At 50.9% G+C, this 24,215-nt stretch overlaps 2 protein-coding genes across 4 annotated transcripts in view; both read left to right on the top strand.

Annotated features, from left to right (window-relative positions):
• Window positions 1-568: 568 nt before the first annotated feature.
• Window positions 569-1,031, top strand: Ucn2 (urocortin 2). The gene has a single exon (XM_051203896.1). The coding sequence runs from the start codon at window positions 578-580 to the stop codon at window positions 968-970; it is 393 nt and encodes a 130-aa protein (XP_051059853.1). The 5' UTR covers window positions 569-577; the 3' UTR covers window positions 971-1,031.
• Window positions 1,032-2,596: 1,565 nt separating this feature from the next.
• Pfkfb4 (6-phosphofructo-2-kinase/fructose-2,6-biphosphatase 4) overlaps window positions 2,597-24,215 on the top strand; it is a 37,481-nt gene continuing 15,862 nt past the window's right edge. Inside the window, exons 1-8 of one of the 3 annotated variants that reach the window (XM_051203835.1) lie at window positions 2,597-2,709; window positions 12,061-12,177; window positions 12,297-12,393; window positions 17,952-18,018; window positions 20,492-20,566; window positions 20,863-20,919; window positions 21,719-21,840; window positions 23,591-23,798. In XM_051203835.1, the coding sequence (XP_051059792.1) occupies window positions 2,646-2,709; window positions 12,061-12,177; window positions 12,297-12,393; window positions 17,952-18,018; window positions 20,492-20,566; window positions 20,863-20,919; window positions 21,719-21,840; window positions 23,591-23,798 (807 nt within the window). In that variant the 5' untranslated portion in view covers window positions 2,597-2,645. Of the gene's footprint in view, window positions 2,710-6,213; window positions 6,477-12,060; window positions 12,178-12,296; window positions 12,394-17,951; window positions 18,019-20,491; window positions 20,567-20,862; window positions 20,920-21,718; window positions 21,841-23,590; window positions 23,799-24,215 lie in introns of those variants that run through there. The other 2 variants (XM_051203824.1, XM_051203845.1) reach the window with 2 other exon arrangements.

Raw genomic sequence — 24,215 nt, 5'->3', positions numbered from 1 at the left:
TGGTATGACCGGCATTGGGTCGGGATGGGAAGGAAGGGCCTGGGGTTTGGTGAGTGGAGATGTCTGGGCCGGGGAGGATCCGGGGTCCCTGGTTTCTCTGCTTCACTTGCTCCGTCTGTCCTCCCTGCTGTCCTTTCCCACCAGCCATGCTGCTTGGAGCCTGTCCCCATTGTGTCCCTGTGGGCGTTCTGTTTGAGTCTTTCTTTCCATCTAGAAGACTCTGGATGGTTTCTGTCTTCCCATTTTGCCTTGTCCCTGCCCCTCCCCCGCCGTCCCCTTTCTTTCTCTGCCTCTGCGTGTCGCTGTCCTTAGCTCCTACTCTTCTAATTCTGGTGTCTTTGGAGTTTTAGACAGGGTCTCATTATGTAGCCCAGCCTGGCTTCAAATTTTGATCCTGCCTCAGCCTCCCAGGTGCTGGGATTCTGGACATTTGCCACCATGTCTCAGTACACATTCCCATCCTTTCTGCCTGGCTCCTGGCTCGGCTTTCGTTTTCTTTGACTCTGTCTCTGTCCTTGGCCTCTGCAATCTCCCCAGCCCTTCGTTGTCCTTGTCTCTTGCAGTCTGAATCCTTCCAATGAACCACAGCTGCAGCGTCCAGACCCTGAGCCCGTTTTCTCCTTACAGCATGATGGCCAGGTGGACACTGGCGGTACTCAGGGTCCTGATGCTGGGCAGGGTCCTGTTTGTCCCAGGGACCCCTATCCCCACCTTCCAGCCCCTCCCTCGGAACTATTCGGACACTCTTCCCTACTTGGTGGCCTTGGAGAGCCACTCAGCTGCCACCACAGAGCCCTCGGCTTCTTGGAGCTACTCCAAAGCTAAACCTCACCTGGACACACGTGTCACACTCTCTCTGGATGTCCCCATCGGCCTCCTGCGGATCTTACTGGAGCAGGCCCGGAACAAAGCTGCCAGGGATCAAGCTACCACCAATGCTCAAATACTAGCTCGTGTTGGCCGCCGCTGAGACTGAGGGAAGGGGTCATATAGATGGGGTGACCCTGGATGGGACATTCTGGAGGACAGCAACAAAGCCAGACAGCATTATATCTAGGCAGAACACATACCCAGGCTTTACCACAGTGGGCCTTGCCATATGGCTTCTGAGTGTCTACCTTACTTTTAGCCAGCTTGGCCATATAGTGTACTGCCATGCTTCTGTGCCCTTCATTCTTACATGTTTGGGCATCTTGAACACTGGCATGTATGCTTGCTATATGGAATCTTGTCATGCTGGGCTGTGCCTGGCAGTCACAGAGCATTGATGTTCCATCATTAAATGTTAAGGAGAGATCCACCTAAGACTCATAGGCCTGGGCCCCCGCCTGAGGCTACTGCAGCACAGATTGCTGGTCAGGCACAAATGCTTGTTTTGTGGTTTTGTTTTTGTTTTTGGAAACAGGGTTTCTCTGTGTGGCTTTGGAGCCTGTCCTGGAACTCACTCTGTAGACCAGGCTGGTCTGGAACTCATAGAGATCCACCTGCCTCTGCCTCCCCAGTGCTATGGCACCAGGCTGGTCTCAAGCTTGTAGCAATCCTCCTGCCTCTGCCCCCTCAGTGATACGATCACAAGCATGTGCTACCATGTCTGATGACATGCTTGTTTTGTGCTGTTAGGCAGCACCCCGCTTAGTTGGATGTGGTTATCAGAGACATCTCCAAGCAGAGGCATAGATGGCCACAGGAGGGAAATCTGACCTTGGCAGCTTTACTGTGTGCGCGTGCGCATACGTGCTGAGTCTCTGCCTGCTGTAACTGTCTGACAGCTGTGTGTGAGAAGGACTGGAAGAAGAGGGTGTCTGACTCCCAAATCTACACACAATACCCAGCCAAGCATTGTCCTAGCTGCACCCCAGCGCCTCTGCCAGGTCTATGGACACATGTGGCTGGGGGTTGGGAGTGGATACTACTGGAGCTCCACGCCAACTCTATGCTTTCCTTGATGAATTGTCCTAAGCAAAGCTGTTCACATTTTCTGAGCCCCAACTTCCTTGTGATGCCACCAAGCTTCCGGTAGCACGGAGTGACATGGTGTACATGAAAGTTGTGGCTGCAGGAGGCGCTCAATAAATGTCATATGATTGAAGGAGAGGATGCACCGAGTCACCCGGTCATGTGTACCCAGGCAGTGACACATGAGGGCTGAGTCACACCTGGCTTTTCTGCCCTTCCATTCACCTTCCCTCCCTACCCTCTGACCTGCTCACTGTGAAGAGTAGGGTTTCACCTTCTTTATACCCCCCCCCCCATCCCGTTGCTGGGCTGGAGAAACTGACTTTTGAGGCATGCGATCCTATTTGCCTGCGGATGAGGCAGGAGCTCTCAGTGGTGTAGACAACTGGTGCAAGAGAGAAGACCAGACCCTGAGAGGTACCGGCCGCTCTGATTGGAAAAAAAGCGCTACTGGCCCAAGCGCAGAGTGCAGCTGCCTGCTTGGATGGGGGCCTGGCAACCTCGCTGAGCAAAGCAGCCCTGGGGGGCGGGTCTGGAGCTGTTGGAAAGGCGGGGCCATTTTCCTCTGAGCCTGCGGGGGGGGGGGGGGGGAGGGACGGGATGGGGGTGGAGGGCGGGGTTTCCTTACCGTTGCCGAGACGCGGGGGTGGGGGTGAGGGGGCGGCGGCTCTGGCCAGTTCGGTGGCAGGATGGACAGAGGTACTTTAGGAGGCACCTCTCTGACCGACCCTGGGCGGGAGAGCGACGGGCAGGGTAGGCATTGGGTAGCATGGGGACGATGGGGGTTGAGAAAAGACCTGGGTGTAGGGAAGATGTTGTTGGAGGGAGCCTGAGGGTGTTGGGGGTCTCCCAGAGTGCTCTGAGATGGCATCAATCAGTGGCCTGAAGGGGAGGAAAAACTGGGGCCTTGTTGGGAAGAGGGGCCAGGACCAAGGTGGGATGACTATAAATAGTGTCTTCCTTCAGCCCAGGGGGAGGGCCAGCCAGCTGGAGCTGCCTGAGGCACTCCCCAGTACGCCCCTTGCTGGCCTCCAAGGGGTCTTGTTCACCAGGGTCACCCGGTTGGGAAGTTTTTCATATAGTGCCATCTTAGCCTTTACCCTTGTACTGTGTGCTCTGTGCTGGTCCTGAGTTTCTCTCCACACCTACTGTGGACTGTCTTTTCCATAAGCCTCTCTGCACCTTGGCTAGCTCTGAGTTACTTGCAGCACCTACTATGTGCCCTGTGCGAGACTAGACGCAGGAAGCACAGATCAAGGTTCACAGGCCACCACTCACATGGCTGGGTACCCCCAAATTGGAACCTCACAGTATGAACTCTGGGTCCAGAAGGATGCTGGGGACAGTTCTTGATAATAGCCAGAAGAAGCTGGGATTTCTGGCAACTCCCTGTACCCAGCAAAGCAGCATCTGGTCAGGGAATAAAGAGGAAGAGACTAGCAGGGTGGCAGGACTATTAATAAATGTGCTTCTGTGTGTGAGAGAGAGCAAGTTCGTGTGCATTTGTGTGGCAGGGATGAGGCCCCTGGATCTTTATGTTGTAAATGGTGGCTCTTTGGTACAGCCAGGATTAGGCAGATACTAGAGAGTGGGAAGAGTTTGAGCCCTGAGAACTGAGGGATAAGGACTTGATAAATGCCTTCTGTAACTAAGAGGAGGTCCCCATTGGTCAGGACAGAAGGTGCCCAGGGAGCCAACCAGGCTCAGGCCAGTTAGGTTCATGGTAGAGAAGGCTGAGTTAGCCGTGTTCGTACATGAGTACACAAGGGTAGCTCAACACTTCTGTGCACGGGACAGGGTACTTGGTACTCTTTGAGATACCCTGAAGAGGGAAAGGCCAGGAGGGCTAGTTAGTCTATTGAACATCTGCTGCTGTTGGGGAGCAGAAAGCTTGGAAGGCGTTCATTGGAGGGAACAAGCAAGAGCCTAGGTGTGAGAAGTGAGGCAATAAAGCAAGCTAGCTGTAGGAGGTGAAGCTGTGCCGGCTGGGAGATGAGTTGAGTCCTTGCACCGTGGGCCCGCCTCTGTTATCTTGTTTCCTCCCTATCTGCATCCTCAGTTTCTTACCTAAGAAATGAGGCCATGGGAGGAGAGATGGGGAGTAGTCGTCCGAACAGTTGCAGACCCTGGCATTGGGAAGGCTGCCTAGGCTCATGATGGTGACCTATGGCTTCCTAGCTGGATATATGGACTTGAGAGGGTGTGTCTGGGTCAGCCTGGGGTGAGCGGGGAAGAGTGGGAGGTATAGAACCACATTTCCTGAAACCAGGCTCAGACTGGGTGTGGAGATAGATGCCTTTGGCCATTTGCCCTGCCTTGCTCTGCCACAGCTCTTAAGTAACATCTAGGAGTTCTGGGGAAAAGATTGGATGTGCCTGATGAGGTACTGAGTACCCATGATGCTAGAGGTAACTCTGTAATGAGTGCGCGTGAATGGCAGTGAGGATTCTGAGGCCAAATGTAGTTCCAAGGTGAACTTGGCAGTGGCTGGGACACAAACAGGAACAGAATGAGTGGTTTTGGAGAAGTAGGTGCTGCTGATGTTCACAAGAGGAGCCCTGTTTGTTAGGAGCTATCTGTGGGTGTGCTCCAAGCTGCCCACCTCCCTCTGGCATGGAGGGAGGATGCTGCACCAGGAGAATGAGGAAAGAGGAAACTAGCCGCCTGCCTGGAGCAGGGTATTTCCCAAAGCAGCCAGCTGGAGCCGGTACTGGGGAGGCCCCCGGTGGATTTCTGAGCTTCTATTCCCTGATGTGATGGTTAAGACATCATTGTCACAGTCATCCTAAGGGGCTTTGTCAGACTCTCAGGCTGAGGTGTGACAACGGGGAATGCTGCACTGATTACAAATTACATCGGCCTTGTTTTTCACGTGTCTAGCTGGGCATGGGCGAGACAGAGAGCTTAAGGTAGGAAACGTGCTGGGATGTGGTGGAGGCTATCACCAGAGGGCAGCAAGGCAGAGACCTGAAAGAGCAAGTGTACAGTTTGGAGAGACAGAGCTGGGCAGATAGAAGAGGCCTGAGCTTTGGGGAGACTGGGGGGGGCTTCTCCACACTGCCCCTCACCAGGCTCCAAGGGGTCATGTTCATGCGGGTCACTTAGGGGAGTTTTTCATATGGTACCGCTTTAGCCTTTAAGTCTGATCAGCAAGGCCTGGCCCTTGTGCTCCCCCCCCCCCCCCGTACATTTTCAAAGGGAGGGAGATAATATGATTGAGAACGCCTACATGTTATGGGGCAGATTTCTGACACTGATACATTTAATCTGTACCACAATCTTGTAAAATTGATGATGTCTGAATCTCATTTTCCTGATGGAGAGACAGACACTTATTCAAAAATACATAAACTCATTAAAACTTTAATTGGGGCTGGGAGTGTAGCTCAGTTGGTAGAGTGTTTGCCTAGCATGCACAAAGCCTTGGGTTCGATTCCCAGCTCTGTGTAAACATTGTGCAGCAACAACAGAACTTGGGAGGTTAAAGCAGGATGATCAGAAGTTCAAAGTTATCCTGAGCTACATATTGAATTCCAGGCCAGCCAAGGCTACCTTGACTTTCCTCCCCCCAAAGAAAGAAAAAAACAACAAAATTATGATTGGTAAAATGCAAATCCTGGGAAGAGAATCAAAATACTGCCAGAGCTTAGTGAGTCCCCAAATAGCTTGGTCATATATTTGCTCCCCAGGAGCCATGCCAAATCATGCTCGATTTTGAGATATATCCTTTGTTCCTGTCCCTGAGATAAGGGGACATCTTCTGTGTGGTTGAACAAGATGTTCTTGTGGACCGGGGAAGTTCCAAGGGTAGGAGCAGCTGAGGAGGCCCCAAGAAGGTCCAGGAGGGCGCAGCGGAGGTTGACTGCCAGGACAGCAAGCCAGTCATTAGAACCACTCAGCGACAACAGGCAAACTGGTCTAGATTACCCTGGCTCTGAGGGTCACGCAGGCCCCGCCCAGCCTCATACTCTTCTCACCAGACAGCCATGAGGTCACGTTCCGCAGGGAGCGGAGGCCGCACTCGCTTTGGAGGGGGCTGTAGAACCTTAAACGGGACGTGGGCGTGGCTATGCAAATGTAATCTGCTTGAGAGCGGTAAACTTCATATCCGGGGCGGGGCCTACATAATCTGGATGTCAAACGCCTTGGGAATTGAGCATGCGCGTTCTTGGCCTTGGTTTGAAGGAAGGGGCGAGCCTAGTCCAAAACGAGGCGGTAGGAAAATCGGGCATGCGTAGTCGTAAACCAGTGCCTCTTCAGTTTGGGTGGAGCCTAATGGTCCTGGGGCGGGCCCGCTGGAAGATGGACAAGAGTTGAAGCCGCTAGAGGAGGGGCGGGGCCCGAGGGGCGGGACCTCGGGTGGCCCCAGGTGGCCAGGTTGCTGGGTGCGTAGCCGCACAGTCCGATTCATCCCGGCCAGGGGATGGCGTCCCCACGGGAATTGACCCAGAATCCCCTGAAGAAGATCTGGATGCCATACAGCAATGGGCGGCCCGCTCTGCACGCCAGCCAGCGTGGTGGTAAAGACGGGGTCCTCAGGGAGAGGAGGAGGGAGATGAACCCGATGGGTGGGTAGACGGCCTTGGGTGAGGATCTCCAGTGGGAAAGCAAGAGGCAGAGAAACAGGCAAGGTGAGGGCATTGTGACTGATGGGCGGAGTTGCGGGCAGGTGAGAAGCTGGGAACAGGTGAGGTGGTGGTGAAGGTGGCCGGTGGCTGCAGAAGCTAAGCGAGGTGGAGACAGGTGTGAGGGAACATCTCAGCCTGTTGGGACTGACTGGGTCTGGGTACCATTACCTTAGGAGGGTACTGACCCAAGCTGTTCCCAGTGCCTGGATTTAGGGGGGTCTTCGTGGTCATGGTACTGTTGGTTCCTCTCTCTTGGCCCCAGAGTGGGGCTGCCGGGTAGTCTGGCTGGAAACTTAGCTGTGTAGCTCTAGACAAGGCACTAGGCATCTCTGAGCTGATAGCTTTTGAAAATCTAACCATGGCTAGTAGTCCTCAGCAAGATGAGCACTTCATGGCTTTAAACCCAAAGTTTTGGGAGGAACTTCAAGGGAGTTCAATTGTCAGGGTTGGGTCAATGGGAACAGCACACTGTGTGGACCTAGCTCTGTGCCCCTGGACATGGAAGCACCCACATGAGTTCATAGGTAAATGTCTGCACAGGAGGGTGGAACATGAAGATCTGCTGAAATTTGTGAATTACTGAGTGACTCACCTTTTCTGGGATCCTGGGTGTTTTCATCTTCCTTGGTTCTTCTGTTTGTTCTTACATGAGTCTGTAATTTTTTTATTAACAGGAAAAAAGAAAAAATTGTTTCAGGAGTAATTCAAATATTGTAATGAATTTGTAGCTTGGCAAGACCTCAGAGAACATCTAGTCCAACTGGTGTCGCAGATATGGAAATGGAGATGAGGCTGTTGTGTGATTGTGCCAGGGTCTCCTTGCATTCCTGAAGGCTGCTGTGTGTGATAAGGGAGGGGAGGGTCCTTTGGCCTTCTGTTGCCAAGGTCAGTTTGAGGCCATGACTTTGACCTTTACCATAATGAGAGTCCTGGGAGAGTGGGGGCAGGAAGGCATATGTGATCACGCTTGGGTCCTGGTGGGATGGCCGTGGTTCATAAGCAGACTGTGTTCCTGTGGGTGGTGGCTCTGACCACAGTATGGGTACTGGCGGAACCATAGCTGTCCAGACACATTCTGAGTCTCCAGGGACTGTGTGTGAGTGTGGGTGTGGGGGGTGGTGGCTGTACCTGTTACAGGATGAGTAGAAAACTGGACTTTGGAGCCAGGAGCACTCAAGCCACATCCTAGACCGGCTTGTGATCTTGGGAAAGGAGCTAACCCCTAGACCCCAACCCTAGAATGAGACCATTAACATCTTTGCTGCTAATGAGCAGATATTTGAAAAGTGTCAGAGTGTTGTAGACCATGCTTTTCTGGAGTGGGACATGGCATGGCCAAGGATGAAGCTGGCAGACGTGTGCCTGGGGATGGCAGTCTGGGCTCCAGCCAGAGGTCACAGAAGTCACAGAGGTCACAGCACATCTGTCCACTTTGCACTTGTGCAGCATTCTACTCTGCACAGTGAGCTCCAGCCAGGTTGCAGGACTTAAGGACGGTAAAAACCTCAGGGTAGGGAAGGTTAGCCTGACCACAGGGCTTTATGGGAAGGGAGAAGCAGTGCCTACTGCTCGTCTGGGCTGGCTGTAGGTTTCCTCTAGCGCTAGTCCTCTGCCCATGTTCTCCACCCCCAAACACCATAAACAGTTGGTAAAATTTGGTGATTTATAAATTTCAGAGCCACATCTATGTGTCTGGGAACTATAAACCTGCCTTACCATCATGATCCTAGCTTAGAACTTTAAGAGCCCAGGGAAGATGGGACAGGGGATAAAGAGGGGTCCCAGACCATGGCAGGCAGGATGTTGTTTTTCCTTTGTTTGCTTGTTTGACCCTTGTGATCCTCTGTATGTTGGAACTCAAACCCTGGTCCTCTGCAAGAGCAAGTGCTTTTTGTTGTTTTGTTTTGAGACAGGGTTTCTCTGTGTAGCTCTGGCTGTCCTGAAACTCACTGTCTAGACCAGGCTGGCCTTGAACTCACAGAGATCCTCCTGACTCTGGCTACTGAGTGCTGGGATTAAAGGCATGTACCACTGTGTCCGATTTCTGATGCCTTTTTTTCAGCCAAAAGATGACAAGATGGCATGATTCCTTCTGTGTGATAGGACTTGAGTGTGTGTGCACAGGCAACAGCAGAGACAATCAATGTCTGTCTTCTGAGTGAAACTGTCATACCATGTTGCTTAATTTTTAAGAACTTGTCCTTCCTCAGTCTGGCCAAAATGGTGGGAGCAGGTACAGTCAATTCAGGAGTCTACCTAGAATCCACTCCGGGAATTTTGGCTGTGCCTTTGGTGGAAGTGCCTGGAAGTAGGTAGGCCAGCAGGTTTTTTTTCCATTGCTCCACATCTCAGGCCTTGGGGCTCCTAGGGTTCTGTGGCCTTCAGTAAATATATGGAAAAAGAGAACCAGAAAGGGCTGAGTTGATATGTCTTCAGACTTCTTTCTGTGTGTATGGAAACAAATTGTTCTGCTGTCCTGGCTGCTAGATGCCCTTGTGGGCTCAGGCCTGGGGTTCTGACTGCATACCCCATCTCTGCTCTGTGGCTCTCGGGGTGTGTAGTATACCCCTCTTTGTTCTGCTCTTGTCTATAATTTCTCCAGTCTAGGGATTATCTCCACATCATGCTGTTGTAAGCAAAGCTTTCTCTAAGGTTCTTGAACTTTGGTTTGCTTTGAGTTATTTCTTCAGAGCTTATCTTGAGGAGCAGAGTTGATCACTAATTTATTGCCTTGTTTCGTGCCCAGATCCAATCTTCTCCCCTGACTGCCCACCTTTATATCAATGGGAGTGGGGAAGAGGGAGCTGTCATCAGAGACTGTGGGAGGAGGCTGTGGCTACGAGAGGGGCCCAGGTCTGCTCTGGGAAAATAGATGTTGTACTGTCTAGTTGCATGTCAACTTGACACAAGCTAGAGTCATCTGAGAGGAGGGAACCTCAATTGAGAAAATGTCTCCAGAAGATCTGGCTGCAGGCAAGCCTGTAGGACATTTCTTAATTAGCTATTGATGGGGAGGGTCCTATCCATTATGGGTGGTGCCACCCCTGGGCTGGTGGTTCTGGGTTCTATAAGAAAGCAGACTGAGTAAGCTATATAACATCCAAGACAATAAGTAGCACCCTTCCATGGCTCCTGCTTCCAGGTTCCTGCCGTATTTGATGAACAGTGATGTGGAAGTATGAGCCAAATACACCCTTTCTTCCCCCAAGTTGCTTTTAGTCATAGTGTTTCATTACAGGGATAGTCACTCTGAAGAGTAGGCACAGTACCTGGATCTTGAAATCACGAGCCCTGAGTGTGTGTGTAGGGGCTCATCAGGAGGGGCAAGGATGGGCAGATGGTTGCCATGGTAAATAACTGATATACTTAACTCTCTTTAAATTGCTTCAGAGCTCCTGGTCAGCCTGGGCAGGAATTGTGCAAACAACAGACTTGAACAGTCTTCTGGCCCTGAGGAGGCCGGGCCTTGCTTAACTCAGTTTCCTCCCGCCTTAGCCAATACTGAGGTTATTCTGCAAGTGTCTTCCTTCTTCCTCCAGCTCAGGTTCCCTTCTCCTCTCCCCTGGGGTTCACAGTTTGGGTCACACACAAGAATGATGCTGCCTACATCCCAAGTCCTAAGTGCAGTCTGGGCTGAAGTACACCTGTGTCTGTAGTCCAGGGTGCTTCCAGGGCAAGGCAAAGGGCACAGCTTCCCAGAAGTAATCCAGCTCTTCCATGGGGAAAGTGCTAGATCATGCTGGTGAGGTTACCAAGACTCTGAGTTGCCAGAAGGTGTCACAAGCAGAATAGGAACCGAGACTTACTTGCCTTACTGCTGACAGGCAGAGCTGTCCCTAGGTCTCTGTGTCCTAAGAGAGACAGCTGAGCGGGGTTCCTGATGGTCTGGCAAAGGAGGACCACTCAGTGGACAGAGGAGAGCAGGGACAGCTCCCCACATCCGTTCCGCAGTCTGTTCCCATGGTTTTACTGGCCCTGATCTTATAGGTGATAAAAAGGAAGGCTCCTGTAGGGTGGACCACATCTGGCCACAGTGGAAGCTGAGCTGAGTCACAGGCAGTCCTGTTGCTTTGGTGTGAGGCCTGGGCAGCTGATGCTCGGGGAAGCTGTGGACAGGTCTTTCCCAACCTCCAGCTTTGGCAGACTCTCTGGTTGACACCCTGATCTGGTAGCATGTGAGATGGCGATGAGCATCTCAAGAGCATTGTCACTGTCAGGCCTCTGCTCTCAGTGCCTTGTGCTTCTCGTTGCCTCCCTGCTCATATTACTGAGCATGAGTGCAGTGCCAGGGCAGGACATGAGTGGCACGGGCACCACAGGGACACTGGGCTGGAATTCCTTCCCTGGGGAGATATAAACAAGTTCTACCTCTCCTTCCAATGTCCCAGTGACAAACCAAGGCTCAATTCCGTAGTTGAGTGTGAAGAGCCAGTGAGTTTATTGGACCTCCTTACAGACCATAGGTGAGGGTTACTTATATGGGTGTGGGTGCATACAACAGGTGGTAGGAAGCAGCTGGATTCTCAGGTGAGGGTCTCAAGACCCTACTCACCCCTCCGTGGGGGGTGGGGATATAAACAGTTAACAAACCTAGCCAGGAGAACACTTTTACAAAGGGGTGCAGTTCGTGGCTGCTTGGCTTGGAGGACAGTCACACATGCTGGCTACTCCAAATAATCAGTCCAGAGATAACGGTCATTAGTGAGGTGACCAAGCTGGTGGGGGAAGAATGGCCCAGGTACACATGGAGGTGCCCCTGGGAAAGGAGGTCCTTGTTGAAGTGAGATCTTTCAGGCAGAACTCTGAGGAGAAAAAGAAATCTAAGAGAGACCACAGTGGAGCTGGCACATCAGATGGGGATACGTAGAGATTGGGGTATGGGTCCCCGGACAAGAGAGGCAGAGCTGTCCTCTGAGCAGTAGGCAGCTCCTGGAGGGTGCAGCTGCTGGCCTGGCTGGTTGTGCCTCATATATATCTGTGTGCTTTGCAATGAGAAGGGCTGGTGAGGTGCCAGCATCCAGACAGATCCGGGCACAAGACACAGGGCAGCCTCAGATTGGATCCTGGGGTACAGGTGTCAATCCTGTGTCTGATAAAACGCCGGAAGGGGGAGACTCCGAGCTCCAGCAGTGTGCTTGAATTAGTCTGTCTCCTTGTTGCTGTGACGCCTCGGGAAGGAAATTGTTTTTCTGGATCACAGTTCAAGGGGGCAGCTCATCATGGCAAGGAAGCTGTGGTGGCAGGAGCCTCAGGTAGCTGCTGACCTGCATCCTTGGTGCGGAAGCAGAGAGATGGTTGGATGTGATGCTGTGCTTGCTTGCCCAGCGAATGGTGCTGCCCATATTTAAGATGGTCTTCCTACCCCGGTTAACCTATTGGGAACACTCTCCTAGGCAGAGATTTGTTTCCATGGTGATTGTAAATCCCATCAAGGTGAGAATCCATATTAACCAGCCTGGTGCTGGTTGCCTTTCAGTTTGCATGACCAACTGCCCGACACTCATCGTCATGGTGGGCCTGCCAGCCAGGGGCAAGACTTACATTTCTAAGAAGCTCACCCGGTATCTCAACTGGATTGGTGTGCCTACTCGGGGTGAGGCTTCAAGGGGATCATGGGAGGACTAATAATGGGGAGGGGGGAGAATGCTGAGTGGTGGCAGGGCTGGGGGAGGGGTTGCTGTCTGGTGAAAGCTAAGCCTCGTCTTCCCCTAGAATTCAACGTTGGCCAGTATCGCCGGGACATGGTCAAGACATACAAATCTTTTGAGTTTTTCCTCCCAGACAATGAAGAAGGCTTGAAAATCAGGAAGTAAGTGTGGCAAGGGTGTGGTGGGGCATTGCTGTCGAGAAGGCTTGATAAGTTACTACCCATTTGCTAAGAAACATCCCTTCTCCCAACCTCCCAACCTCCAGCAGCTCAGCTTGGTGCTGAGTGACTGACAGGGCTGGCTCCGTGCTGAGTGACTGACAGGGCTGGCTCCATGCTGAGTGACTGACAGGGCTGGCTCCATGCTGAGTGACTGACAGGGCTGGCTCCATGCTGAGTGACTGACAGGGCTGGTTCCATGCTGAGTGACTGACAGGGCTGGCTCCATGCTGAGTGACTGACAGGGCTGGTTTGGTGCTGAGTGACTGACAGGGCTGGCTCCATGCTGAGTGACTGACAGGGCTGGCTCCATGCTGAGTGACTGACAGGGCTGGCTCCATGCTGAGTGACTGACAGGGCTGGTTCCATGCTGAGTGACTGACAGGGCTGGCTCCATGCTGAGTGACTGACAGGGCTGGTTTGGTGCTGAGTGACTGACAGGGCTGGCTCCATGCTGTGTGACTGACAGGGCTGGCTCCATGCTGTGTGACTGACAGGGCTGGTTTGGTGCTGAGTGACTGACAGGGCTGGTTTGGTGCTGAGTGACTGACAGGGCTGGCATCTTTGTTTTTTCTTTTTCTGTAGTTTTGTTTTGTTTTGTTTTTTTTTTTTTTTTTTTTTTTTTTTTTTTTGAGATAGTATCTCACTGTATTGCCCTGGCTGTCCCTGAGCTTACAGAGATCAGCTTGCCTCTGTCTCTAGAGTTCTGGAATTAAAGGCATGTGCTCTTTGTCTGGCTTCTTAGCCTCTCAGGTTGTGAAAGGGTTGGCATATGATGTTTAGGGAGAAGTTGTGTGTAGCCACCTAGTGGCTATTTCGTCCCTCTCTAGTATTAAGGGCCTTTGGTAAGGCAGCTCTGTGAGAAGGGAGGACGAAGCTTCAGGGGGAAGGGAGGCTTGGCCAGCGCAGACCAGTGGCCATTGTATGGCTTGGAGGTCCTGCTTTTGTTTACTCCAGGCTACTGTAGAGGATGCATGTTATTTCCTCTTCTGCCCCAGGATAGACACTCTCATGAGTATTGGAATATGTTTGCTATATGCTTGGCATGTACATTGGTTTTAGTTTAACATGGCTTGGATGCTGTGGAGTAAGGAGTTGACACTCACGAGATAGAAATTGTCATATGATCTCTGTTCCCCTCACACTTCAGACTTGAACTTTTTGAGAAGGGGTTGGTGGGATGGGTCAGAAGCCCTGTCCTGTCAGGCCTGGTGGTGCACGCCTTTAATCTCATCGATCGGGAGGCAGATACAAACAGGTCCTTCTAGCTGTAGGACAGCGTGGTCTGTACCGTGAGTCCTAGGATAGCCAGGGCTACATGTGAGACCCTATCTCAAATGACAATAACAACAACAACACAACTAAACCTTATCCTGAATTCACTTCTGTTGTTCTGATAAAACACCAGAAAAAAACAAAAAGCTTAGGGGAAATGTTTGTTTGGTGTGTTGGACCAGGTTATAGGCCACTGAGAGAAGTCAGGGCGGGAGCCTGAAGCAGCTAGTCACATCTACAGTGCATAGCAGAAGAAAATAAGTGTGTGCATGCCTTCCTGCCCTCTCATGTACAGTTCAGGGACCAGGCCATGAAAGTGTGTCACCCATATGTTCAAGGTGGGTCTTCCCACTTCAGTTAAACTAATTAAAAAAAAAAAATCCAGAGGCTGAAGAGATAGCTTACTGGTTAAGAGCACTTGTATGCTCTTCCGGAGGACCCAGGTTCGATTCTCGGCACTCACCTGGCAGCTCACAATTGTCTGTGACTCTAGTTCCAGGGGACCTGGCACCCTCAGACAAATATAAACACAGGCAAAACACCAATGCATATAAAAATAAATAAGTTTTTAAAAAACAAAATTCCCGACACACATGCCCACAGGCCCACCTGACCTGGGTTGTCTGTCCTTGAGCCTCTTTCCAGGTGATTCTAAAGACGTGTCTAGATGCCACTGGGCTAATCTGCAGTCACACCAGGGACACTAGGCTACCTCTTCCCATGATGGCCACAAGGGGGCAGGAGCACCCCACCTTGTACTTGAACTTGCTTCCTTTGTTCTTGTGTCATAGGGTTGGGAGCAGGCTGAGGCACCCAGAAAGGGAGTATGACATTTAGGTGAAACTAGAAGCTAGGGGATGTACTGACACTCAGATCTACTGTGTGCTTGGTGTCTGATTCCATTGTCCCCATTTTGTAGGTAAGGAAACCGAGGCTCAGAGTCCAGGAGTCTCATACATTTCTGTGTAGGTTACTTCACATTTGAAGTAGCTGAGTAATTTTGAACCTAAGTATTTACCACTAAAAACGGCCGTCACAACTGAGTTTGGTAGTTCACACTCCAGTCCCCGCACTTGGGAGGTGATGGCAAGAGGATCAGGAGTTCAGGACCTCCATCCATTACATAGTGTAAAGCCAGCCTGGGTAACATGAGTCCATGCTCAAAAGACCAAAAACCAGTCAATTAAACAAACAAAAGTGTCCATCATTCACTCACTCAAGTATCTTGTGGCTAGTAGGTCAAAGAATGTCTCAAGTGCAAAATCAGTGCCCACGTGTGGGCCCTAGTAGATGCCTTTGTCTAGTCAGTGATGCCTTGCCTTCCCGGGTACGGGGTCTGAGCTTAGAAAGTGATATGATTGGTTGGTGTTCCAAATCTGCCAGCCATTTCACTCAGGCTACCCCAAAAAGGTCAGAATCTGGGGACTAATTCAAATGTAGAAACCCAGACTCGGAAAGGTTGGAGGAACTAGCCAAAGTTCACCCTGCTGGACCTGTGGTAGAAGATGGGATATTCCTGTTGTTTTTATTTTACACCTAAAGCCTGGATCTAGCCGCTTGGCCAGGACCTTTTTCCATTGACCATCCCAGATTTTCTTTTAAGTAATTGGAACAATAAAAGAAGGAGCAGAAGTAGTGTCTATTTTGTGCAGTTTTGTTGCTTTTGTTTGTTATTATTATTGTGTGCGGTACTTGGATTGAACCAGAGCCTTGTTCATGATAAACTGGGTTGCACCCCCATCCCAGGAGCAGAAGGGATTTTTGTTTGTCTGTTTTGTTTTGAGATAAAGGGCATGATATAGCTCAGGCTGGCCAGGAACTTGTTACATAGTTAAGAATGACTTGGACTTCTGATCCCACCTTCCAAGTGCTGGGATTACAGGCATTTGCCACTACATGTGGTGAGACCAGAGTCTTAAAAAATGAGAATCCTAGGAAGAAAGGGTTGCCGTTCCCAGAGGCCTAGCTCCACACACGCATTGTTGAGGTCTCAAGAGCTATGCAGACAAGAGGGAGGTGTGAGCAAATATGTGACAGTCAGGTATGCATATGTAGAGGCACACGGACACATCCTATCAGGCACATTCATACTGTGTTCTCTTACCATACATGAGCTCTCTATGTATACCATGGACACATAACCTCACATAAATACCTTATATGCACATACCATAAGTACATATGGGTGTGTTCACACACATACACAACCCCTGGACACATATAGTCGGTGAAAGTATGTGTGCACATGTGGGCATCTTCACTTGGACTCATTCTTACATGTGCATTCTCAGTCACACACGCGCGTGCATGCACACACACACACCCACACACACACTAACCCTGTGTATGTATCTATACACCAAGTGCGCTTGGGTCCCTAAGGCTCCCTTTAGGTTTGGTGATTGTGATTTGCAAGGATGACTCCCAGGACTCATGACTAAAGTTTATTACAAGAGACTGATAGGAAGCAAGGAAGTTCCGAGGAAAGTAGGAACCAACATCTGAGCTATCTGTTTTGAGTCCCATAGGATGCCCTCAGTTCCTCTAGCATGTGTCCAGGGGACTTACATGCCTATATATGGGTACAGTACACTCATAGAAACATGTAAGCACAAGTATATTTGCACATTCGCATATGAGTGTGCATACAGGCTCCCAGGATGTTCTCCTCCTGTTTCCTTTGGGGTCCCGAGATTCCTCCTACACAGTAAATCTGTAGTCAGAAGCCCCCATTAAAGATCTTAACCCCGAACATGCTGATCTACCTGCAGGCAGTAAGAAATGACCCAACAATGCTAGTTTTCTATGCTCAGCATTCAGAGTTTTTGGCAAAAGAAAAACACTTAAACAAACAAACAAAAACAAGCAAACAAAAAACCTTTTGCCAGGCGGTGGTGGAGCACACCTTTAATCCCAGCACTCAGCAAGCAGAAGCAGGCAGATCTCTGTGAGTTTGAGGCCAGCCTGCTCTACAGAGTGGGTTCAGACAGGCTCCAAAGCTACAGCGAAACCCTGTCTGTAAAACCAAAATAAGTGAATAAATACAGAAATATTTTTAAATACTTTAAACAACATTTGTTTTATATTAATGAGTGTTTTGATCCCATGCACCCTACATGCATGCCTGATGTCTTCTGAGGCAAAAGAAGGTGTTGGATCCCTGGAACTGGAGTTGTGAACGGTTGTGAGCTGCCATGTCTGTGGAATTGAACCTAGGTCCTCTGAAAGAGCAAGTGTCTTAACCACTGAGCCATCTCTTCATTATTATTATAATAAACCATTATTATTATCGGTTTGTGTGTTGGGAGGGGGTGGAGACAAACTTTCGCCATGCTCAATTTAGTAGTGCCTGACTTTAATCCCAGCACTCAGGAGACAGAGGCAGGCAGATCTCTCTCTTGTGAGTTCAACGCTAGCTTGGTCTGATATAGCAAGTTCTAGTTCACCCTGTCTCAAACAAAACAAAGTAAAAGTAGCTTTGTCTCTCCAGACCTCTGGGAGAAATGACAGAGTGGGAATGGTCACTGCAGTTGCTGGCTCATTTCATAGCAAATGTGACCCCTCAGTGTAGTGTTGTCTATAGGAGGTGCTCTGCGGAATTCTCTCCTCCAGGGTAGAATGTTGCCTTTGTGTCCTTCCTTGCTGCCCCCAGCCTGAAGTACACAGAGATTGATTGAAAAGCACTTACCTTGGGGCTGGAGAAAAGGCTCTGTGGTTAACAGCACTTGCTGTAGTAGTAGAGAGCCTGAGTTCGATTCCCAGCATCCACAAAGTGGCTCACAGCCATCTCTAGCTCCAGTTCTAGGCTATCCAACACCCTCTTCTGACCTCTGAAGGCACCAGGCACACTCATGGTGTACACCATGCAGGCAAAACACTCATATACACAAAATTAAATAAACCAAAAGTTAATGAAAGAAAAGCGCTTATCTTGATAATCACAGAATGTGCCAACATTTAGGAGTCATGAGCATGGCAAAATGGCAGCTGTGCCATGATGAGGAGATGAGGGAAAATGCAGAAAATAGCATTCAGAAGACCTGATACCCAGGGGCACGCAGTCTTGGAGCCTATGAGAGCCAGACGCTGACCTTTAGCCGAAAACAAGAGGGAAACCTTGAAATGGGAGGAGATGGGGGAGGGGGTGTGTGAAGGTGGGCTGGCCCGTCCTGTCTGTGGTCGGGCTAAAGGCTGATGCTAGGCTGACTCTGTCTTCTTTCCTGAAGGCAGTGTGCCCTGACAGCCCTCTGTGACGTCCGGAAGTTCCTCAGTGAGGAGGGGGGACACGTGGCGGTGAGTATGACACCCTAGAAACAGCCGGGAGTGAGACATAGGATCCCTCCCCACCACCCCGTCTACTGCCTGCTCACCAGGCACCTGGAAGGAAGCAGGGTGGGGTGGGTGTGCCCCTGAATGCCCGAGGGTGCCAGCCAGAGGCATTCGCAGAAGCTATGCAGGAGGAAGTGTGTGGGTCAGATGTTCCCCGGGTGTGTATTTACATTAAACTCTACAGTTCTTCCTTCTGTAAGTTAGGACGGGCGGCATGCCTCAGTCTTTGACACATATGACTGGTCTCCTGGCACGGGGAGCCCTGGTGAGGGAACCCTCCTAGAGCGGTGACCCCTGCAGTCATATGAAGCGTGACTAGCAGAGCTGGGACTGGGTGAGGAAGGGCCAGTCCTGCACACCCAACCACAGGAGCTGTCTCCTCCTTAGCACTTTCCTCTTGGAGTCCCGCCTCCCGGAGGGCTCTGACCCCGGGGTCCAGCCTGCGGGTCCAGCCTGCGTTCATAGCTCTGGTACTGCCGTCACTCCGTGGGCTCCTCTCTCCTTTCTCCTGGGACAGTTCTGGTCCTGTAATCCTGGTTCCCCCCACTTTGCTTTGCTGACCTGTTTTATCGAAGTGAACCCCATAGGTATGTTACTGATAAAGTGGCTGGAGATGCAGCTCAGTAAGTAGAGCGCTGGCCTAGCAGACGTGAAACCTAGGATTTGACCTCCAACGCAGAATAAGCTGAGTGATGTGGTGTGAGCCTGTAGTTCAAGACTATGGCGGTAGAGATAGGAGGATCAGAACACCCGTGGCTCTCTAGGGAGTTGTAAGTCAGCCTGGGATGCTTGAGACCCCACTTCTAAACAACAGAAAAAGTGCTTAGGAAATACTTGGGTTGAGGCCTTGCCTGGCAGAAGAAGTGTCCTTTTTTTTTTTTTTTTTGTTTGTTTGGTTTTTTTGTTTTTTCAAAACAGGGTCTCATGATATAGCTTTAGTTGTCCTGGAACTCTATGTAAACCAGGCTGGCCTCTGACACACAGAGATCTGCCTGCCTCTGCCTCCTGAGTGCTAGGATTAAAGGTGTGAGCCCCATGGAGCTTCAAAAATTATTTCTTAATAAACCACCTCTACCGCTTTCTGGCAACTCAGCCTCTCTGTGCTTTCCATTTTCTTAGCTGCCTTTTCTAGAATTCTTAGTGGTACCAATTATCTATTTATTTATTTTCAGACAGGTTTTCTCTGTGTAGCCCTATAGCCCTGGAACTCACTCTGTAGACCAGGCTGACCCCAAACTCAGACATCCGCCTGCCCCTGCCTCCTAAGGTGCTGGCCACCACGCCTTTAATGTGGCTCCAATTTTCTTCCTTTTAAGATTTATTTTATGTATATGAGTGTTCTGCATGTACACCTGCAGGCCAGAAGAGGGCACCAGATCTCATTACAGATGGCTGTGAGCCATCATGTGGTACTGGGAATTGAACTCAGGACCTCTAGATGATCAGCCAGTATTCTTAACCACTGAGCCATCTCTCCAGCCCCTGTAGCTCCTTTAAAAAATCTTTTTTTTTTTTTTTTTTTTTTTTTTTTTAAGGGAAACATTCCAAATATTTTTTAAATTTAGTTTTTAAACTTTTCTTTTTCTATGCGCAAGTGTGGGAGTGTGCCACAGTGCAAGTACAGGGGTCAGAGAGTAACTCGCAGGAGCTGGCTTTCCTTTTACCATGTCAGTTTCAGATCACCTGGCTTGGTCTCACACACACACACACACACACACACACACACGCACACACATGCACTCATGCACATGCACACACGTATTCACTCTCTAAATGTAATAACAATAAAAGAAAAAGGAAAAGAAAAAAGAGATTTGTGGCTAGGCCTGGTGGCACACACTGATAACCCAGCACTTGAGAAGCATAGGGAGAATTGCTGAGGCCAGTCTGTCTCACACATGAGTTCAGAGCCAGCCTGACTACGTGGTGAGACCCTGTCCCAGCCCCTCACAAGATAGCTTTAGCTCACAATGTCGAGGCTGAACATTCCAGATTGGGCGTCCTTACCCCCACCCCACCCCACCCCACCCCAACCCCCGTTAAGTATTTAATATCATCTCGGTAAGAGCCATTGAGGGAGGAAAAGATCACATCTGGAGAGAGGAAACCACAGAGCTGGGTAGACCAGATTTATATCTATCTCTCTTGGGAGAGCTTGAACATGAAGCTTAGGAGAAAACCACATCTAAACCATGGTACTAGGCTTAACTGGTTCTGCTAGAATGTGGCTGGTCACACATGACCTGAGCACCTGCTGTGTTCAGAGCACTGCTGTGAGCATTCCTCTGTGTGAGTCTGCCTAAGGCAGGCCAGGCTGGTGGCCTGGGCAGCAGGTACCCTGGCAAGAAGCCCAGTCCCCAGGGATGCCTGTACTGTAGCCTTGGGTAGCCTTTGCTTCCCCAGGCCAGAGCCCTGAGCTCACCCTCTTTGGTCCTAGGTTTTCGATGCAACCAATACCACTCGAGAACGAAGAGCAATGGTCTTTAACTTTGGGGAACAGAATGGCTACAAGGTGAGGAATCCTGGGTTGCTGTACATCTGGGCCCTCAGAGGCCCCTTTCACAGCCTCCTGGGGCTGGGCATTAGGGTCGCCAAGTGTGATTTGAGATGGAGGTGTAGTCTCCTCTGGGCACTTGCTTTCCAAGGCTGTAGTAGGAGAGCCCAGGGTGCAGTGCTATGTCCCTTAGAGGATGGGCGGGCCTGGTCAGGATGGCCATGGGTGGAAGGGAGAGCCTGGGAAGGAAGTGTGGATCGCTAACCATGTTTGTGGTTCTGCCCTCCTCCCCTGGTGCTCTGCCCTTGCTGTAGACTTTCTTTGTTGAATCTATCTGTGTGGACCCTGAGGTCATAGCTGCCAACATCGTGGTGAGTGGTGCGTCTGACGTCCTTGGGATGGTAATGAGACAGGTCCCTGTGATGTGACACTAATGGTGAGGTCCCTCTGCAGGTTTGGGTTTGGCGCTTGGGGTGACCTTTCATTGATGTTGAATTCTGTGAGAGTGGGGAGGCAGATGAGCCTGGAGTCCTGAGGACCAGTTGTGAGGAGGGTTGTGTGCCTCCTGGCCTTCATTCTTGCTCCTTGTACATCCCTTCTCTCTCCCTTCTCTCCTAATCCCTGGGCAGCAGGGGAGGAGCTTCAGCCAGGGGTGGGCTGGGTGTTTCTATTTAAGACTCAGACTGGAGTCTCACTCTTATTCTATACTCCTTGGTTATCTAAAGAATAGCCATGTCAGCCTGGCCAGGTGGCACACGCCTTTAATCCCAGCACTTGGGAGGCAGAGGCAGGTGAATCTCTGAGTTTGAGGCCAGTCTGGTCTACAGAGGGAGTCCCAGGTCAGTCAGTGCTACACAGAGAAACCCTGTCTTGGGAAAAGAGAAAGGGAAAAAAGATGGCCACCTCAGTTTAAAAGATAATTCAGGGGAGAGAGAGAGAGAGAACCTTAGGTTTCCCACTGGGTCCCAGGGTAAAAGGCTAACTCAGACCTGGGAGCCCTCAGAACCATTCCTGATGGGAGCAGGCCCCGGCTTGGCTTCGGCCTCCGACCCCCCAGCCCTGACCTAACCTGGCCCCACCTCCCTGATCCCTGCCTAGCTGTGTCCTTGCTTTCTGGCTCTGTCTGGACTCCAGCCCTGATGTGTCCTTGTCTGTTCCTGGCTCTGGCAGCAAGTGAAGCTGGGCAGTCCTGACTATGTTAACCGGGACAGTGACGAGGCCACTGAGGACTTCATGAGGCGCATCGAGTGCTATGAGAACTCGTATGAGACGCTGGATGAAGACCTGGACAGGTGTGTGAGGAAGCAGGCAGCCTGTGGCCGCAGTGGGTGGGTGTCCGGGTCCGCGGCCCCCTCATTGTGAGCCCTGTTGTGGTGTCTGGGGAAGCACACCAAAGGGCAGAGGTGATCTGATCTCTTTTGTTTCTTTCCTTGGGGCAGAAATCGTTGGTCAGGGGTGACTTTAAGAACACCTGTTGTCTCATCTGGAGCTCTACAAGCCAGGACTTTCTCCTGTCCCACCATAAAATCAAGCCTAATTTCTATGCAGAGGGTCTTTAAAACGCATTTGCAGACACTTCATGGGCCTCTTCGACTGTGCAGTTGGGGAGGGAGATGGGGGCCAGCCAGATCTTGCCTGTGAACACAGTCAGTGGCCAGTGCTTGTCAGGTCCATCTGCCTCCCTCTGGGATAGACGAGCAAGCAGGCGTGCTGAGTGGCCAGGGGCCTTTAGTCCATTGTGCGTGCCCTGCTGAGTAGTTTCTTTAGGCTTTGCAGGGTTCACAGTCCCTGCTGCAGGGAGCTGACTGTGCCACTGTCCTGCAAAAGAAACTGTAAATAAACGGCCATGGGTGTGTTCTACTAAAAACTTCATAGAAAACAGCTTGTCGGCAGCAATTGAGTTGTTGGCAGTAGTTTGCCAGCACCCGAGTCTTGGCATAAGTGTAACCAGCAATGGTTAAATAAATAGCAGTGAGACCTTGGTGAAATCTTACACTTGCCATAAATCATAATTATGGAAAGATGTGGGAGTGTAGGTTGCACAGCATTAACTGGAAGGCTGGGATGTAAATATGTGTTTGGGTGTTTATAATTACATAAGACTATGTAATGCATACAAACCAAGGAACACAAGCAACAGCAAGAGGGATGGCTTCTGAGGGTTTGTAGAACGGTGCCTGTGGCAGCCATGGTGACACATCTTTCTTCCCTCTGCTGGGCTCTGCAGCCAGGCTGGAGCTGAATGACACGTGGGCCTCTCCGTGTGTGGCTTTGTTGTCCCCCTGGTCTCCCCAGCATGGCTTCTTGTCATTCTGTTGTGCCACTGGAACAGCCTCAGGTAGCTCTGTCTGTACGTGTTGCTCCTGGCTTTGTTGATAATACCGAGGCGACAAGCATGCATGGGGATGTGTGATCTTTCTAGTGAGAAGTCAAATGAGAATGCCCAGGGGACTGTTGACTGAGTCACAGCTCACCCCACCACTGCCAACATAGGTGCGATCTCCAAGAAGCATCACACACATGCACCGTGGGGAAGGTGGACAAATGGGTTTGTCTGATGCTGTCGCCAGCACTGTCCTGTGCTCGTCAGCCACTGGTTACCTGATGAGGAGAGCGGCAGCTCCCTGGCACACAGATGGCCTTGACTGTGTTCTGGGCGAGGGTCTCACTGGAGAAGGAAAGCCAACCAGGAACTTAGGGGAGTGGAGTGTTTGCCAGCTACCAGGTCAACCCTGGGAAAAGCTGTCTCAGTTCACCTTACAGAACTCAGAGGGAGGCAAGAAGGGGTCTGGGAACACACAGGCAGCTGCGGTACAAGTCGGGACATGGTTGGACTGAGCACTTCTCCAGATGTCACCTTTGAAGTGTGATGAGTGCTTGTCTGTGTGTCACTGTGTGTGTCACTTGCACACCGGCTCACAGAACTGTGTTCGTGATCAAATCCAGTGTTAGAGCTGCAGGCTTTACAGCCAGTCCCTATGGCTTCTGACGTGCTCCCAAGGGCCCGGCCACCCTCACAGTCTCTACCTTCTCTCTGGCAAGGGATCTGTCCTACATCAAGATCATGGATGTGGGCCAGAGCTATGTGGTGAACCGTGTAGCTGACCACATCCAGAGTCGCATCGTTTATTACCTCATGAACATCCACGTGACACCCCGCTCCATCTACCTCTGCCGGCATGGGGAGAGTGAACTCAACCTCAAAGGCCGGATTGGTGGGGATCCTGGACTATCTCCCCGGGGCAGGGAGGTAAGTGTGTGTGTGTGTGTGTGTGTGTGTAATGCACACGTGTGTGCATCTGTGCATTGGTACCTTTGGGTGGTAGGATGGATATATGAATATGTAGTGAGGCTTCTGTAGCCAATGCATAGTCTAGACCTTTATTTGGTCTAGAATGTAGGGAAGGGAATGAGGTACTGAGCAAATGCACTTGAGCAGATACCAGCTGAGCCCTTTCCTGGAAGAGTTATGCTACCCTTAGAGTGGCCTGAACCCAACTGTGCTGTTAAAGGCCTTGACACAGTTCAGGGTGGGTACTGAGGACTCACAGAAGAGGTCACATGGCCTTGGGACAGTGGTTCAAGATGGGGGAACCTGATAAATATGAGATTGCTCTTGGGACCTGGGAAGAATGCACTTGGATGTCAGCATCAGGAAAGTGAGTGT

The sequence above is a fragment of the Phodopus roborovskii genome, unplaced genomic scaffold, assembly GCF_943737965.1.
Source record: "Phodopus roborovskii unplaced genomic scaffold, PHOROB, whole genome shotgun sequence".
Taxonomy (NCBI): domain Eukaryota; kingdom Metazoa; phylum Chordata; class Mammalia; order Rodentia; family Cricetidae; genus Phodopus; species Phodopus roborovskii.
This window is presented reverse-complemented; position numbering and strand designations above follow the sequence as displayed.

Excerpts from the sequence above, each read along its gene's own strand:
- Ucn2 (XM_051203896.1), top strand. The coding sequence starts at position 578 with ATGAACCACAGCTGCAGCGTCCAGACCCTGAGCCCGTTTTCTCCTTAC.